This window comes from Copidosoma floridanum, unplaced genomic scaffold, assembly GCF_036245765.1.
Source record: "Copidosoma floridanum isolate Cflo_tuat_1 unplaced genomic scaffold, Cflo_Japanese_pri ptg000009l, whole genome shotgun sequence".
Classification (NCBI taxonomy): domain Eukaryota; kingdom Metazoa; phylum Arthropoda; class Insecta; order Hymenoptera; family Encyrtidae; genus Copidosoma; species Copidosoma floridanum.
This window is the reverse complement of record NW_028321886.1, coordinates 6,320,379-6,334,903: the sequence shown is the minus strand read 5'-3', so window position 1 is coordinate 6,334,903 and position 14,525 is coordinate 6,320,379. Positions and strand designations below refer to the sequence as shown.

General features: G+C 37.0%; 3 protein-coding genes and 1 non-coding gene across 4 annotated transcripts; 2 read left to right on the top strand and 2 right to left on the bottom strand.

Moving 5' to 3' along the window:
* Positions 1 to 94: 94 nt before the first annotated feature.
* Positions 95 to 176, bottom strand: TRNAS-GCU (transfer RNA serine (anticodon GCU)). Its single transcript has one exon. It is a non-coding gene; the product is annotated as a tRNA-Ser (tRNA).
* Positions 177 to 1,028: 852 nt separating this feature from the next.
* On the top strand, positions 1,029 to 4,871 carry mal (molybdenum cofactor sulfurase). The gene is made up of 6 exons (XM_014348241.2): positions 1,029 to 1,246; positions 1,381 to 1,537; positions 2,424 to 3,074; positions 3,146 to 4,077; positions 4,167 to 4,561; positions 4,633 to 4,871. The coding sequence occupies exons 1-6, from the start codon at positions 1,168 to 1,170 to the stop codon at positions 4,816 to 4,818; spliced, it is 2,400 nt and encodes a 799-aa protein (XP_014203727.2). The 5' UTR covers positions 1,029 to 1,167; the 3' UTR covers positions 4,819 to 4,871.
* LOC106636017 (migration and invasion enhancer 1) lies at positions 4,843 to 5,683 on the bottom strand. The gene is made up of 3 exons (XM_014348243.3): positions 5,532 to 5,683; positions 5,324 to 5,421; positions 4,843 to 5,215 (listed from the first exon to the last, which is right to left on the bottom strand). The coding sequence occupies exons 1-3, from the start codon at positions 5,570 to 5,572 to the stop codon at positions 5,052 to 5,054; spliced, it is 303 nt and encodes a 100-aa protein (XP_014203729.1). The 5' UTR covers positions 5,573 to 5,683; the 3' UTR covers positions 4,843 to 5,051.
* Positions 5,684 to 6,366: 683 nt separating this feature from the next.
* Positions 6,367 to 9,005, top strand: Rab27 (RAS oncogene family member Rab27). The gene is made up of 5 exons (XM_014348250.2): positions 6,367 to 6,563; positions 6,951 to 7,019; positions 7,170 to 7,286; positions 7,577 to 7,689; positions 8,695 to 9,005. The coding sequence occupies exons 1-5, from the start codon at positions 6,417 to 6,419 to the stop codon at positions 8,879 to 8,881; spliced, it is 633 nt and encodes a 210-aa protein (XP_014203736.2). The 5' UTR covers positions 6,367 to 6,416; the 3' UTR covers positions 8,882 to 9,005.
* Positions 9,006 to 14,525: the final 5,520 nt, after the last annotated feature.

Below are 14,525 nucleotides of genomic sequence, written 5' to 3'. Positions count from 1 at the left end.
TACATGAATCAAGAGTAAAAAAATTAAAAATTAGAGATTAATAGACCTCAAAAATCTTGAATTCATAAGGTAAACAATGCATCAACAAAAAAGACGACGAGGATGGGATTCGAACCCACGCGTGCAGAGCACATTGGATTAGCAGTCCAACGCCTTAACCACTCGGCCACCTCGTCCTACTGAAGGCCGGGGCGTAAATTCTCATCATGCCTCAAATTTTCGTTTCGCACAACTTAGTCATTCGTGATGTCTGAAAGTAAAACAAAAAAAAATTAATTTTTATGCTACCTGATAGGAAATTAATCGTTTGATTGATATTTATTGACTTTTTTTTTGCTACAAACTTGAACCACATTGTTTATAAATTTAACTTTGTTTTTAAATTGCATCCAGAGATACATAACAATAGATTTTCTAAATAATGTACATATTGTGAATAGTACAAACTACAGTTGCACGTAAACGGCTTTTGGATAATATTTAGAACCATAATCGTTTAGCAACGACCTTGCACAGGAAGTCAATCATGTACAATAATGTATGCAAACAGGTGATGCAATGCAAATGATTAAATTTAAATGTTAAAAGAGGTCAACTTTCACTTTATTACTTTAAAACATGCGTAGCACATACAAGATTCATATACATGCGTATAAAGATGCGTGTAAAGATTATCTGAAAACTAATGCGCTCAAAAAAGTAAGTGTATCTAATGCGGTTGAGAAAATATACAAGCCCGAATGGAAAGTAGAACGTAACTGCTGTTTTGATTGTTTTTGTATAAGATATTGCCTATAAAGTACGTTTCAAAGTAAGCAGTAAAAAAGATAATTGTTTTAACAAGTTTCAAAGCTGATTTTTTGTTTTCAACACACGAAATAACTAAAAATGATTAAAATAGTTAAAGTGATGATATACTTTGACGTGATTCAATTGTTCATAATGGTACGATTTTCTTATCAAAGTTTTCGATCAGTTGAGCTTATGACGGCAAGTGGTTGGCTAATGGATAAAAATAAGTACTACTGCAACGAACAAATAAGTATGTAGTCACTGGAAAAATATAAGTTTATACGTGCGGTCTCACATCTTACGTAACCTAACCAAGTATGAAGCTCGTATATCGTATTGTAACGAGTATCATCGTTGTGGACACCGGTGGCTGGCATGGACGAACTTTCATACTCACCTGTTTACAATGAAAAAACGCTACATTTTTTGGATCAACAGTTTTCACGAATTAATGGTGAGCATTACTTATATGATTAATTTAGCAAAACTGCAATCATTTAGTTTTCTCAAATAAATAATTAAATTACGTTGAAATATGATCTGATTAATAATGCCAGATTGATTTGTAATTTTTGGCCTTTTTAATAGATGAGTGTTACGTGGACCATGCAGGTGCTACATTATATTCCAATGAACAGATAAAAAAGTCTTCGGATGACTTGTTGCGATCATTATATACAAATCCTCATTCTCATGGCGTGAATGGCAATTTAACTGAGGATATTGTTGACAACGTTCGATATAGGTATAACCAAATATTAAATCAAGTATGATTACTCTTTTTCGGGCGTTTTGAAATTATTGCATATTCTTGCGAAATTAACGAGCTATTTAAATTAACATTTTTTACTTCTAAAACTTATTAAAAAATCAAGCTTCTGAGTTTCGTTAAATGCCAAAGTAAAAAACTAACTCTCTGAAATTATTTTTCCAATATTGTAATGCGCTAAGTTTTTTTTTTTAAGCTAAGTATTAATTTCATTATAGAAATGAGCGAATGAGTATGTAAATACCTTTAAACTGACACTATGTATTTTTAAATATTTCATTTTAAACATTTTTTACCTTCGTAAAAATGAATTTTTAGCAAGAAAATAATAAGAGTTTTTGCTTTCTTATACTTCTAAATTAGAATTGTATTTCATGGTATTAATTTTAAAAATAACTGGTGCATAAATGTATCTTCAACAATTTTAAAAAATTATCTAGCTCGTTTTAGCCACCGAAAAGCAGATGTAGATATAAAAATGGCCAATTACAGATGAAAAACAAAACGTTTTATCGGACATATGCTAACCGAGGTCGTTTATCAAGGCTTTATAATATTTTTATCTCATAATTGAGATTCATAAAATTTGTAAAGCTTATAAAATGTATTTTTTTTTTTTTTTTTTTTTTTGTTGCAAGATAAGAAAATTTTGTATCATTGTAGTTTTTGTTTACTAATATTTGATTTATAAATTGATTATATACATTTTCAGTAAACATATAGTTCTATTAGGAAAACATTTCAGAGATTAATTTGTATCCGAAGTCAATACGTTACACCAAATAATTATGATTTTAATTTTAAACTTTTGAGAAGAACTATACTTTTTTAAACCGTTTCGTACTAAAAAGTATTTTTTCAGAATTCTAGATCATTTTCATACAAATCAAGATGAGTATTCGGTTATTTTTACATGTGGTTCAACGGCATCATTAAAACTTGTAGCTGAGACATTTAATTTTAATAATGATGGATCGGCTGAAGCGGCTGGAAATTTTGTTTACCTTCAAGATAATCACACGTCTGTCCTTGGCATGCGGGATGTAACTTCTCAAAGAGGAGCCAAGGTTGTTTGTATTGACCACATCAGTGCCTTTAAACTTCTGGGCTGCAACAACCGGAATAATGATTCGCCTAAAGATCGGAAAAATAATTCTCTCTTTGTTTATCCAGCTCAGTGCAATTTTTCAGGATTGAAGTATCCCTTAAATTGGATTAAAAATATAAAACAAGGATGCCTGAATGCCCATGTGAAGACTAATAGTAATTGGTTTATTTTACTTGATGCTGCTTGCTATGCTGGTACCAGTGATCTCGATCTTTCATATTATAAGCCAGATTTTATTTGCCTGTCATTTTATAAGTTATTTGGCTATCCTACTGGCTTGGGAGCTCTTCTAGTCAAGAATGATAGTGCTTTTACTTTACAAAAAACTTTTTATGGTGGCGGAACAGTGGATATAGTTCTTAGCTCTAAAATGCATCATGTAAAAAGACAATCGTTAAGCCAGAGGTACGATTGAATATTTTATTATAATTGGTTTTTCAACGAAGAAACTTATCGTTACGTGGAACATTTTTCAGATTTGAAGATGGAACGATTTCCTTCTTGTCAATCATTTCTTTACAATATGGGTTTCAAATACTATCCAGTATTACTATGAAAAGTATAAGTAAACACGTATTCTCACTGGCTCGATATTTACATCATTCTTTGCTACTTTTGCATCACGAAAATGGTGCACCAGTGGTGAAATTGTATGCAGACACAAACTATAAGGACAAAAATTTACAAGGTGGAATTGTGTCTTTTAATTTGCTAAGAGCCAATGGAGACTATGTAGGATACATGGAAGTTTCAAACATAGCAGCTTTACATAAAATTCATCTAAGAACTGGATGTTTTTGTAACCCTGGGACATGTCAACGCCACTTGGGTCTCACTGATAGACAAATTTTAAAAAACTATGACACAGGATTTACTTGTGGTGGTACAAGTGATCTTATTAACGGAATCCCAACAGGAGCTGTTAGAATATCTTTTGGCTACATGTCGACAGTCGAAGATGCGAAAATAATTATTAAAATGATAAAACAGTGCTTTGTTAGCGGAAAAGAAGTTTTGAAGGTTCCAAAATGGTGGAATGATTTTGAGTTTCAATTGAGCACGAAATATAAAGGAGTAGTTACAAAAAATGATAATGATTTCAGTCCAATTAAAACTGTATCAAACGAAAAGTCTCCAGATTGCCAAAATGTAATTACTAATTATAACATTCAAGTGAGAGACAGGAATTGTAGATTAGCTAAAATATTTATCTATCCCATTAAATCTTGTGGGGCATACGAAGTTCAAGATTCTTGGAAGTTAACTTCCAAAGGATTGCTGTATGATCGCGAATGGATGATTGTAACTTCCGCAGGAGTTAGTTTAACCCAAAAACACGAAGTAAGACTTTGTTTAATAAAACCAGTTATTGATTTGAAAAATAATGAATTGATATTAAATTATCCAGGTATGTGAAAAAAAATACTGTCACGCAAGATTCCCATAAGTTGTACAAAAAAATTTTCAATACCCTTAACTTTGATAAATAAATTTTAGATGTTCCATCGATTAAAATACCATTACTCATTTCATCATACACAGCAGAAAAAAACGAAATATGTAAAGGAAAAGTGTGCCGGCATAAGGTTGAAGGAATAGATTGTGGAATTGAAGTTTCTGAATGGTTGAGCTTAGCTTTGGGCAGACCTAATCTAAAATTGATCAGGCAGTGGGGATCAGTTAAGCAAGAATTATCTTTTGCTAGTCAAAGCCAATATTTATTGGTCAATCTATCCAGTATCTCATGGCTTGCAGATAGAATTCCAAAAACTTCAGATTTGGATAAAAGTACAATGTTGCACAGATTTCGAAGTAATTTTGCCATTGAAGGCTGTGCTCCGTTTAAAGAAACAAACTGGAAGATGCTTGAAATTGGGAATTGTCAATTTGAGGTACATGATTTGACTTAGATTAATCTCAAAAACATTTTACATTTATTAAATAATCTTTTTATGAAACTCAGGTTGAAGGAATATGCAATAGATGTCAAATGATATGTATTGATCAGAAGACTAGTGAAAAAACTGTGGAACCTTTACGTACTTTGGCTGAAGAATTTTGTGGAAAAATTAAATTCGGTATATATTTAGTCAACAAAAATAATAAAAATAATGTATTAAAAGTGGGAGAAGAAATTAATTTCAATTAAAATATATTGTATTGTTGTATCAGTAAAGCTTGAAATTATTCAGCTTTATAAAAAGTAGCTAAAATTTTTTATTGTATTTATGTATATTATAACTCGACTCTATATTTTTCGAAAAATATATGCAACTTTACAATACACAAAGGTATATTCTTATTACGAAAATTTATACTTAAATCTATTGGAACGAATAAAATTAAAAAACTTGACAAATAATAAATAGAAAAAGTAAATAGTTAAGAAATTATACAGTCAATTGGCTGCTGTTTTTGTATTTTTAAGACTGGTTTTCCTTCAGATACGTCCTTTACCATGTTGGTGACTTCGTTAAAGTCTGGAAAAGCCATTGTTTGCAGTTTTGAATAGACTAGTTCATCATTTACTTGTACTTCGAAGGAAGCTGCAAGACAAGGGTTAATATAGTTTTAATCCAAAACCAGTGTGAAAATTTACGATATCGATAAATATTCTCTTAAATTATAACTTAAAAATTAAAATATCATTTAACCTTGTCTTCCTGGTATCCCACTAACTTTTGCTTCTGGTACAGACTCCTTAATTTTTTGAGCCAATTCGACGAATTGTTTCAAGTGACCACAAGTTCCGCTGGAAATTTTTATTTACCTTTCAAATGTATTAGAGTACACGTATTACATCATAGAAAGATGTCGTACACCTATATTAATTATTTTATAAAGAAAACTGACTGAACTTACCAGTATTCAACATTTATTGATACTTGTAAATTTTCAGACATACTGTTGGGCTACTTAAAAAGTCGTAACTGTTAATCTCTATGTGCAAAAGGTAAAAAAAATTGATTATATGAAGCCACTTGTATATTTACAACTCCAAGCAGACAGCCGTCAACGGAACTCTCACGTGCTCGTAGGATTGCACTGCATCATGTAAATGTGTTACAACTATATAAATACACAGGGAGCTCCTTGAAAGTTATTTTTACTCTCACAGCTCGTTTTCCATTGAAAATTTTTAAATAATTTTTACCTGAAAAATATTATAAAAGTACGAAAGCAATTTTATGCACCGGATAAAAAGTTGTGATAATAGTTTTGAAATGTTTGTACGTGAGTAATTTACCATTTTTTTGACGTGAAAATTTTCATCGATAAATTACCGTGGGTGACCCAGTAAGAGCCCTTGATGTTAATTAAACGTAGTTCCCGAAAATCACGCATAGGTGGAGCCACGTGCCGCAGCTTGCACTAAATTTCGCGCTCTACACGGCAAACGGAGAGTAACAGCCGCAGTTTGATTATTTGTTGAGCAAACCGTTGTTGCTACTCGTATAAAATATGCATACGTGTACGCGTTAAAGCATCTTGTGTCGTGTTTTTAAAATAATATTCTGATCTCATCCACAGAACTCGATAGCTTCTTGTATAAACTTGAAATCTCGTTGTACACATATACGGACAAAAACGTCCAACAGCTGTATAGTTCGTGGATCACAACTTGAACTAAGCATACTTACTTATTCGTATCAATCGTGTAATAGACAAGGCCGACTTTGTCGAGGCGTTATGGCGGCGTAAGGACAGACGGGGAAACACTCCGGGCTGGTCGAGTTATCATCTGGAATGGGTAGTAGCGATTGTTTGCTCAAGTTTCTCGCGCTCGGGGACTCGGGCGTGGGAAAAACGAGCTTTCTATCGTATTACAGCGATGGCACGTTCAACTCGAGCTTCCACTCGACCGTCGGCATCGACCTCAAGGAGAAGCGACTGGTAAGACAAATATCCACTCCCCCCCCCCTCCACCCGTCCTTTTCTTATCTCTCAAGCTCCCTCCTAGCCCCTTCGCTTCCGAAACCTTTTTCCGGCTGGAGCAAATTTTTATCCCGCAAATTTGCTCTCACCTCCGGTTCTTTGCGCTTCCTCGCAAAAGTGATACCTATGCTTACTTACTTAGCTCTTCTTTTAGCGGCACATTTGCCTCTTGTCATAGCCACAAATTTTCTCGCCGCAATAGTCGAAGAACAACATTTATCCAAAAGCTCGCCAACCGTGCGTCTTTTAATCGCAAGAAACTTGATGGCGAGTGATTCAACGTGGTGTATACCAATGTGTATGTTTATTATTGTTATTATTATTTTTTTTTTTTCTTCTATGCAGGTGTACGAGTCGATGGACGGACGCAGCCAAAGCGTGCACTTGCAGCTGTGGGACACGGCAGGCCAAGAAAGTTACGTGATAATCGTTGACGTTGCTCGAAAACTTTGCATTGCTATTTTTTTATTTTACCGCCTCTTGAGCATCAATTGCGACAACAAACGGCAGTTAAGGTAATTCACCTCGTACAGTGTTTTAATTACACCTACTGTTTGCCTGTGCAGGTTTCGGAGCTTGACCACGGCATTTTATCGAGAATCCATGGGCTTCTTCCTGATGTTCGACTTGACAAGTGAACGGTCCTTTCTCTCGTTACGAAACTGGTTGGATCAACTTAGGGTATTTATTGTTATTGTGGATTTTACAATTATAATAATACAATAAAGTTAAGCGTTTCTATAAATTGAACGGTAGTTATATAAAAAAAAAATAAAATAAAAAAAAAGTTGGTAAATGATACAAATGGGGGTATGATGAAACAAAATTTTTAATAGAGATATCATCTGAAAGAAAGGCTTGAGTATCTTGCGTTAGATCGAGTAAAAAAAATGAAAAAAAAAAAAAAAAAAACTCATACCTCCTGAACCATTCAAACTCTAATTGAACTTTGTACGGTGAAATGCACGCAGATGCACGCCAACTGCGAGGAGCCCGAGGTGGTTCTGTGCGGCAACAAATCGGATCTCGAGGACCGACGGATAATTAGCGAGCAGAGGGCTCGCCAACTGGCGGAAAAATACAAGTAGGCTTGCAGATCTCCCACTTATTTCCCACTTACGAGACGGACAGTAGTAGCAGAGAGAGAAAGAGAGGCACTTTTAAATTGCTTCTTTTTTTTGCTGCCATCATCATTCTCTCCTATATATGCAACTATCGTCGTAAATAGTAAAATTGCTTCTCCTTCTCGTACCGTTTTGCGAGATTGTACTTGTTTGTTGTGTTGCTTTTTTTGAATTTTATTTTTATTTTTTTTTAAACCATTAAAATTTAATATTACGTCTGAATATGCTAACTACGTGATGGATATACATGGTAAAGCATGTGTCGCGTGTTGACGTGAAATTAAATTTGACCGCTAGTTTAATTAAATAATGTATAAACTTTTGTGTCCACACAATTATCCAAAAATAATCGAATGCACGTCAAAGTTCTCCACATAATTACGTATTTACATGCGCTTTTGCACCTTTATATTAACTGACGGACGTGTAAATTATGTTATTATGGAGATGATTAGGGGGATATGTAAATGATTAAAATTATTAATATAAAATAATTCCATTAGTTTTGAATAGTGCATCGAAAATATTTCAAAAGTTTTTTTTTTTTTTTTCTGTATAAAACGTGTGTGCATAACTTGAAAGTGAATACTTGATCAGCTTTTTAGAATAATAAGTTTTTGCTTCAAGTATAATGATTTATTATTTGTGCTGAAAAAAAATTTTTTTCATGTACAGCTTGAAACACACTGCTTAAAAATTTTTTTTTTTTTGCAGCAATAAAAATGCATGAATGTTTCAGAGAAAAAACAAAGTTGAAATAAAAAAGAGAAAATGTTATGTTAAAAAGTATTCAAATATTTTATTTCAGATACTTTGCAATGAACTTTGATATTCATAACGAGTTGCACTCAATTGACAGAAAAACAGCTTTTTTTAGGCGTTGAAAAATAATCCATAAAATAATTGTACCCAAGTCTGCGAGTATACGTACAAGTGATAAATTGTAACCACCGCTTGATTATCAGCTTGGTGTACTTGGAGACGAGTGCAGCTACTGGCCAGAATGTAGACAGAGCCGTTCAGATACTATTGGACCGTGTGATGCGTAGAACGGACGCTGCTGTTGAAAGATTGATTCGACCCGTCAACCGAGTAAAGCTACCCTCCGCACAGAAGCCATACAGCCGCAGAAGGAGATTGTGCCGTTGCTAGACGACGTTAGACTTTTTTTTTATTTTTCAGCTCTATTATCAACATTATCATCTTATTGTTGTTGGTTAAATTATCAATGTGTGTAATCCATTGTCATCGGAATAGATCAATGTGCGAGCATTTATACGTTTTAGTTTTTTTCTTGTGGCTCATCTCGTAAATCGTAAAATACCTACAAACTTATTCATTCTTATTTTATTGAAATTTTTAGAGATTCATTTGTATACTATTTCAACAACTGCGGATTCACATGTTTTGTTGTAAGTCGCTGACTATACATTAGTATAGCGGATCTAATGAAGCTATTAACCTTGAAAAAAATGGAACATTGTCAATTTTATTAGATCTCTGGTTGCACTTACTGGAGGGTCTCACCGATAAGTCGATTATTCTCGAGTAGAGAGCCAAGTGGCTCTTGGAATCATCAACGGCTCGAAACTGTAAGAAAAAAATTCAACACCATTTCAACTTTTATTTCACAACTTTCTCTGAATACTTGCCCCCTTAAGTATACGCACTTAAGCAATTTGAGTCTCTCAGCTTCTAAAAGCAACAAATATCCGACGGTACGTGCATGGGGATCCATTTGGGCTATAAAAATGCTGTTCCTTAGTAAGTGCTACTAATTAGTTTTTCTTAAAGAATTTTTGAAAAAAAAAAATAAACGCACACTCACGATGAGTTCTTACTGCACCCCTCAAGACGGTAAAATTATTATTTATACATGAATGATTGCAATCATTGACGCATGTGAACCTATGACTGAATTAAAATATTTACATGAACAACTGTCTATACATGCGCATAGGCGAAACGTGTAAGCTTAAATGTATATTTTCCAGATTCGGAGTTGAAAAGGCGATGTTCATACCATCACGTTGACACGATGTTCACATATTGTTAGTTTTGCTCAAGATTAACTCAGAGTTTTGGATTGTTGTCGTGATGCACACATACCCATGCATTACAGAAACGAATGTTTGTTGCGCATTGTTTTACAAAGCTTCGTTGATTGATTCAAATAAGCATTTTTAATTCTTTAGTTTGAAGCTGCCGTGCCGCATAATTTCACAGAGCAGGTATATCGTGTCGAGTGAAATTTATTCGCGACTGTGCAAGCTTTGCGACACCGTACTTTTTTAACGAATATTTGCAAATGGTCAAAGGCGAGCACCGGCTTGCGCAAAGACCAAACGAACGCAAATTTTCTCGCCCTAACTGGATTTCGCGATTCGAAAATTTTCAATCTCAATTTCGCGACGTCTAAAGCGAGTAAGCACGGGATGCAAGAAGCCAGCAGGGGGGCCCGGGCTATCTATAGGTTCAAGTATGGAGCGACACGGCGCAAAAGTTCCCGAAACCTTTATGGGAGTTGGATGAAAGTTTTCGAGTCCGGCTCTCTTGGTCTCAATTATTAGGCCAGAGGACGGCTATTTATGTAAGCTGATATACCAGCTAGTGCCGCTGCACGAGTCAGCCGGACGTATTTACGAGCCCCGAACAAAGCGGGGGAGAACTTGCTGCTCCTCCTGTCGAGTACACCGGGGGGTGTATACCTACTCCTGCCGGGCGAAGTTGCTCGGGAGTATCAGCAGTGAAAGAGTCACTGGCTTTGTCTGTGGCTTCCTGTGCTCTTTTACGCGCACCCTCGGCAATTTTTTTCCCGTACTTATCTATCCGTCAAAGATACAATCCAACAACATTCATGCATCACAACACGTTTACAAATATTTCGATGACTCGTATCGCTTGATTTTGCAGTTCGAAGTCACATCTACGAGCTGACGTTGACAAAAATCCGTTTTGATATTATTCGTGAAGAAAATTTTATAATACTGAAGTACACGGCATTAGCTTCAAACGAAGGTTTATTCCCGAATAAAGTGCATTCTTATTGCTGGAAAAGTTTTTTGTTCGCCACTCTTCACCATACGACATCGAGAACACATTTCTTCCTGCCAGATAAGTACAATGCACTTCAGAGATATTAAAGCTCATCGTAAAATGTATGGAACCAAGGTTTTTTAATATTTCTTGAAATACTTTGTGCAAACACTTGGTTTTTTCTGTTGAAAGATATTTATTCGAACACAGTTTTACAAGTATTACCTGCACTTGAGAAAATGTTCTTGGCATTAATTAATATTGTATTAAATTGCCAGCAAAAAAAAAAAAAAAAAAAAAAAAAAAAAAAAAATTGCAAAAGTCCACGTGCTTGTAGCTCCTGGCGTTGATAAGTACAAAGGCTATGTATATTGCTCCAACATCAAAAGGATAAAAGGAATTATTAATCAGAGGGCTAATTAGACCCTTTGCTCATACAACTTGTAAAAGGTACCAGCAGCAGGTTTCAATCCGCTCTATTTTCTTTGTTCTTGTTCCTATGCGTATATAGTTGTACAAACGCTTTTTATGTTTCACTAAGCCTGTATAAAACTCTTTTTTGGTAAAAAAAAAAAAAAAAAAAAAAAAAAAAAAATTAAGTCGCAAATTAATGCTCGCGTATACGCAAGTCCAGTTATATATTACACATGTAATAGACACGTAGAGCAGGGGACGCCGTTAATCACGCTCGGATGAGCATATAAACGATAACACATAGTGCACACGTGTATACGTATGTAATGTAAGCAGTATAGAGGGCGAGATATCGTGACCTTGTAATATACGTATATGTATAAACATATGTATCACACGGTTCGGAGTGCGAAACATGCGGGTTAAAAAGGCCCCCACTTTGCCCGTACCTCCGCGGTCTTTTTGTTCTGAATAATGTACAATTATACTTTGGTTACACCACGGCATGGCGAAGCGTGAATGATACGAACACGCGTACACACGTTATACCAACCAAGTCGTACGATGCATAATGAAAAAAAAAAAAAAAAACTTTTGTGCATTGTACAACAGAGTCGCGTCGTTTAATGATTATACTTATACATCGCTGCAAGCACCATCATAGGTAAACGCCATCCCGTATAGAGACTACCATGTCTATTAGACGCATATTACTTCTTTATTTTTGCTGTCTCGCGCTTTGATATATCCCGCAGAGGTTTCACCGCCGCATTCGAGTGCAAACAATGCTCCGAAGCCGATACACGCCTCGAGGGGGAAGGTCGCGTCGTCGATGCCGCCACATCGGAGAAAATCCAATTGCGCGCAGTAAGTACAATTACATGTACCATCCACACCTCGGCACTTGTGCTTTACAAGCATAAGTTCACGAAGACAGCGGAAATAAGCCCCGTGTGCATGATATTTTGTACTTACCCATATATACCCATTTCTACCGTATACCGCTGATACTTTTATTGGTTATAATCAAACTCCGACTGTAAGCTATACACTAGCTTCCATAAGGAGAGAAAGTTGACGTAATACAGCTTGTTTTTTTGTCTTCCCTCTCGAGAGAGAAAAAGCACACTAGATGTAATATACTAGGGAAGCGAACGGGGCGATATGGGCCGCTTCGTTCGAGATTGCGAAACGCCGCGAGCTTATAACACATGCATCGTAGGTACCGTCAGTCGTGCGTGTACAAAATATACAGGTGCATTGTCGCCCAATACCCGCGTATGTATATTGCGTAAGGTATACAATCCATCCGAGAAAGGGGAAATGGAACGAGCTTGGCGACAATGGGTCTCCTCCGGTGAAATGGGACGAGGGGTAGTAATGTGCACGTGCGTGTAAACGCCGTACGTGCGGTGGGATCGAGGTAATGTAGCAGAGGCCACTTCGCAAGCTCCTTGTGCACACACACATTATATACCTGTATCCTTTGGCCCCGTCGTGAATCGATCCTCTTTTCACCTCGAAAGCTATGGGCGGGCTAAAGGTGTCGGTGAGAGCTACTCTATTCGACGGCTCCTCTTTACCCCCAACTTTTGTGCATGTATATATATAGCCACGCAGAGCTAGCTCATCGTGCCCCAAATCTATCGATTTCTTTGTTTTTTTCTCCCCCTTTCTTCGGACGTATGTACGGTACATAGGTATCCTTTTTGGACCTTTTTGGAGAAAAGGCAGAGACGCATCACCCACGGAGAGGTCGAAATTTTCGATTGTTTCTCACCGGGGTATAACGTTACAGGCACCCATGTGTACACACACACTTTTAGGTAAAATTTACATGTATATATGGGTAAACGAGAACTCGAGGATAATATTATTATACGGAGAGAAGGAGAAAGGGCCTGCTCGGCGGTATCCGATTCGGGAACGGGTATACGGTGGAGTTCGGTATTATCAAGATGTATCTCTCGGCAACGACGTCTGTTTGTACACATACGTACCCGCATAATGTGAGAATGGGCCATTATGCGCGATACAAGGGGAGAGATGTCGACTACAAGGGTACAGATATACATATAATATGTAGATCGCGGAAAGCCAAAAGAAAAAAAAAAAAGAAAAAAAAGGATCTGCATCCGAACGGATAGAGAGCTGGTTTGTGCACATGCACCGACGCGAGCCCGACGTTTCAATGGAGAGCCCTGATTTTGATTTATCCGTGCACGCGGTGGCATTTCTACGCGTGTTCGCACACAATACGCGGTCTCTCTATTTTTGTCCGATCGCGTATACTATACGATCGTTCCCCATATTTATACGTTACCGTCTTTGCACACAAAAGGGTATACATGCAATATGTCTATATATAGGTACATGTACGGCTCCTGATAATTCAACTCCACCCGGCGACAACTCGATCGTCGCCGGTTCTGCGATGCGTAAAGTATATGCGCGTCTTGCTCCTTCTCGGTCTCTGTGTACCTACTTTGTACTTGGCCATCGGAGACTGGGGAAAAAACTCACAATGGCACAGAGCGAAAGGAGGGCCATTCCGCGCATTGTAACTATATACGTATACGCGCACGTACACCTGCGGGGCCATCCGCGCGCACGATAAAGAATAAGGAGAAAATTCGTCGTGCTCAGCAGCGGCTGGCTCTGTGCGCGCGCGCGTGTTTGTAATAGAATAAAACAGACTGCATCAGAGCGGGGTACAAGGGAGTTCCTATATGTCCCGGAAAAGGGATATTCCGCTCCGAAATGGAAAGCAAGTATAAAGCGCCGCAGTTGGGATATGGAAATTTACGAGGCTCCCTTTCCGCTCCGCGAGCAGCTCTATTATCATTCCTGTCTTGGGCTTTTTTTTTTTTTTTTTTTTTTCTCCTACCCCCCTTTCTCTCTCTCTCTCTCGCTGTTTTTGAACTCCCGGCGCTGCACCAGCCGCATCAGCAGTCGTGCACGGTGGCAGAGATACGCTCCATGCCCCTCGTCTCCCGCCTTTGGTTTTCTCTCTTTTCTCTACCACCCGCTCAACCCCCGTTCCTTCTTCCACTGTCTCACAGTATACGTTATAAGATCACGGCCCTCTCGTCACAAGATATTGTTCTTTAGGCAAGTCCTTTCGACGCTCCTGATGTTCATGGTGTAGGTATACCATCTCGAAGATGATAATTATAAGGGGTGTCTCTATAAAAACAATAATATAACAATTGATGTCAATAAAGCCACCCACAAGTGTGTGTGCATCGAACGACTTTTGGCTGCCGGCGAGGTGTAACAGGCGAGAGAGAGAGAGGGCGGTGGAACCTACATAAATATAATGCACAAACCGCATAAGCTGGCAAAT

What these genes read in the sequence shown, in the direction of transcription:
- Rab27 (XM_014348250.2), top strand. Translation starts at nt 6,417, where the DNA reads ATGGGTAGTAGCGATTGTTTGCTCAAGTTTCTCGCGCTCGGGGACTCG. An exon ending in GGGACACGGCAGGCCAAGAA is followed by an intron (nt 7,020 to 7,169) that starts AGTTACGTGATA and finishes GTTTGCCTGTGC; the next exon opens with AGGTTTCGGAGCTTGACCAC. An exon ending in CAACTGGCGGAAAAATACAA is followed by an intron (nt 7,690 to 8,694) that starts GTAGGCTTGCAG and finishes CTTGATTATCAG; the next exon opens with CTTGGTGTACTTGGAGACGA.
- mal (XM_014348241.2), top strand. Translation starts at nt 1,168, where the DNA reads ATGGACGAACTTTCATACTCACCTGTTTACAATGAAAAAACGCTACAT. An exon ending in ACAGTTTTCACGAATTAATG is followed by an intron (nt 1,247 to 1,380) that starts GTGAGCATTACT and finishes CCTTTTTAATAG; the next exon opens with ATGAGTGTTACGTGGACCAT. An exon ending in TTGGGAATTGTCAATTTGAG is followed by an intron (nt 4,562 to 4,632) that starts GTACATGATTTG and finishes TATGAAACTCAG; the next exon opens with GTTGAAGGAATATGCAATAG.
- LOC106636017 (XM_014348243.3), bottom strand. Translation starts at nt 5,572, where the DNA reads ATGTCTGAAAATTTACAAGTATCAATAAATGTTGAATACTG. An exon ending in TCAATAAATGTTGAATACTG is followed by an intron (nt 5,422 to 5,531) that starts GTAAGTTCAGTC and finishes AAAAATTTCCAG; the next exon opens with CGGAACTTGTGGTCACTTGA. An exon ending in TGGGATACCAGGAAGACAAG is followed by an intron (nt 5,216 to 5,323) that starts GTTAAATGATAT and finishes CTTGTCTTGCAG; the next exon opens with CTTCCTTCGAAGTACAAGTA.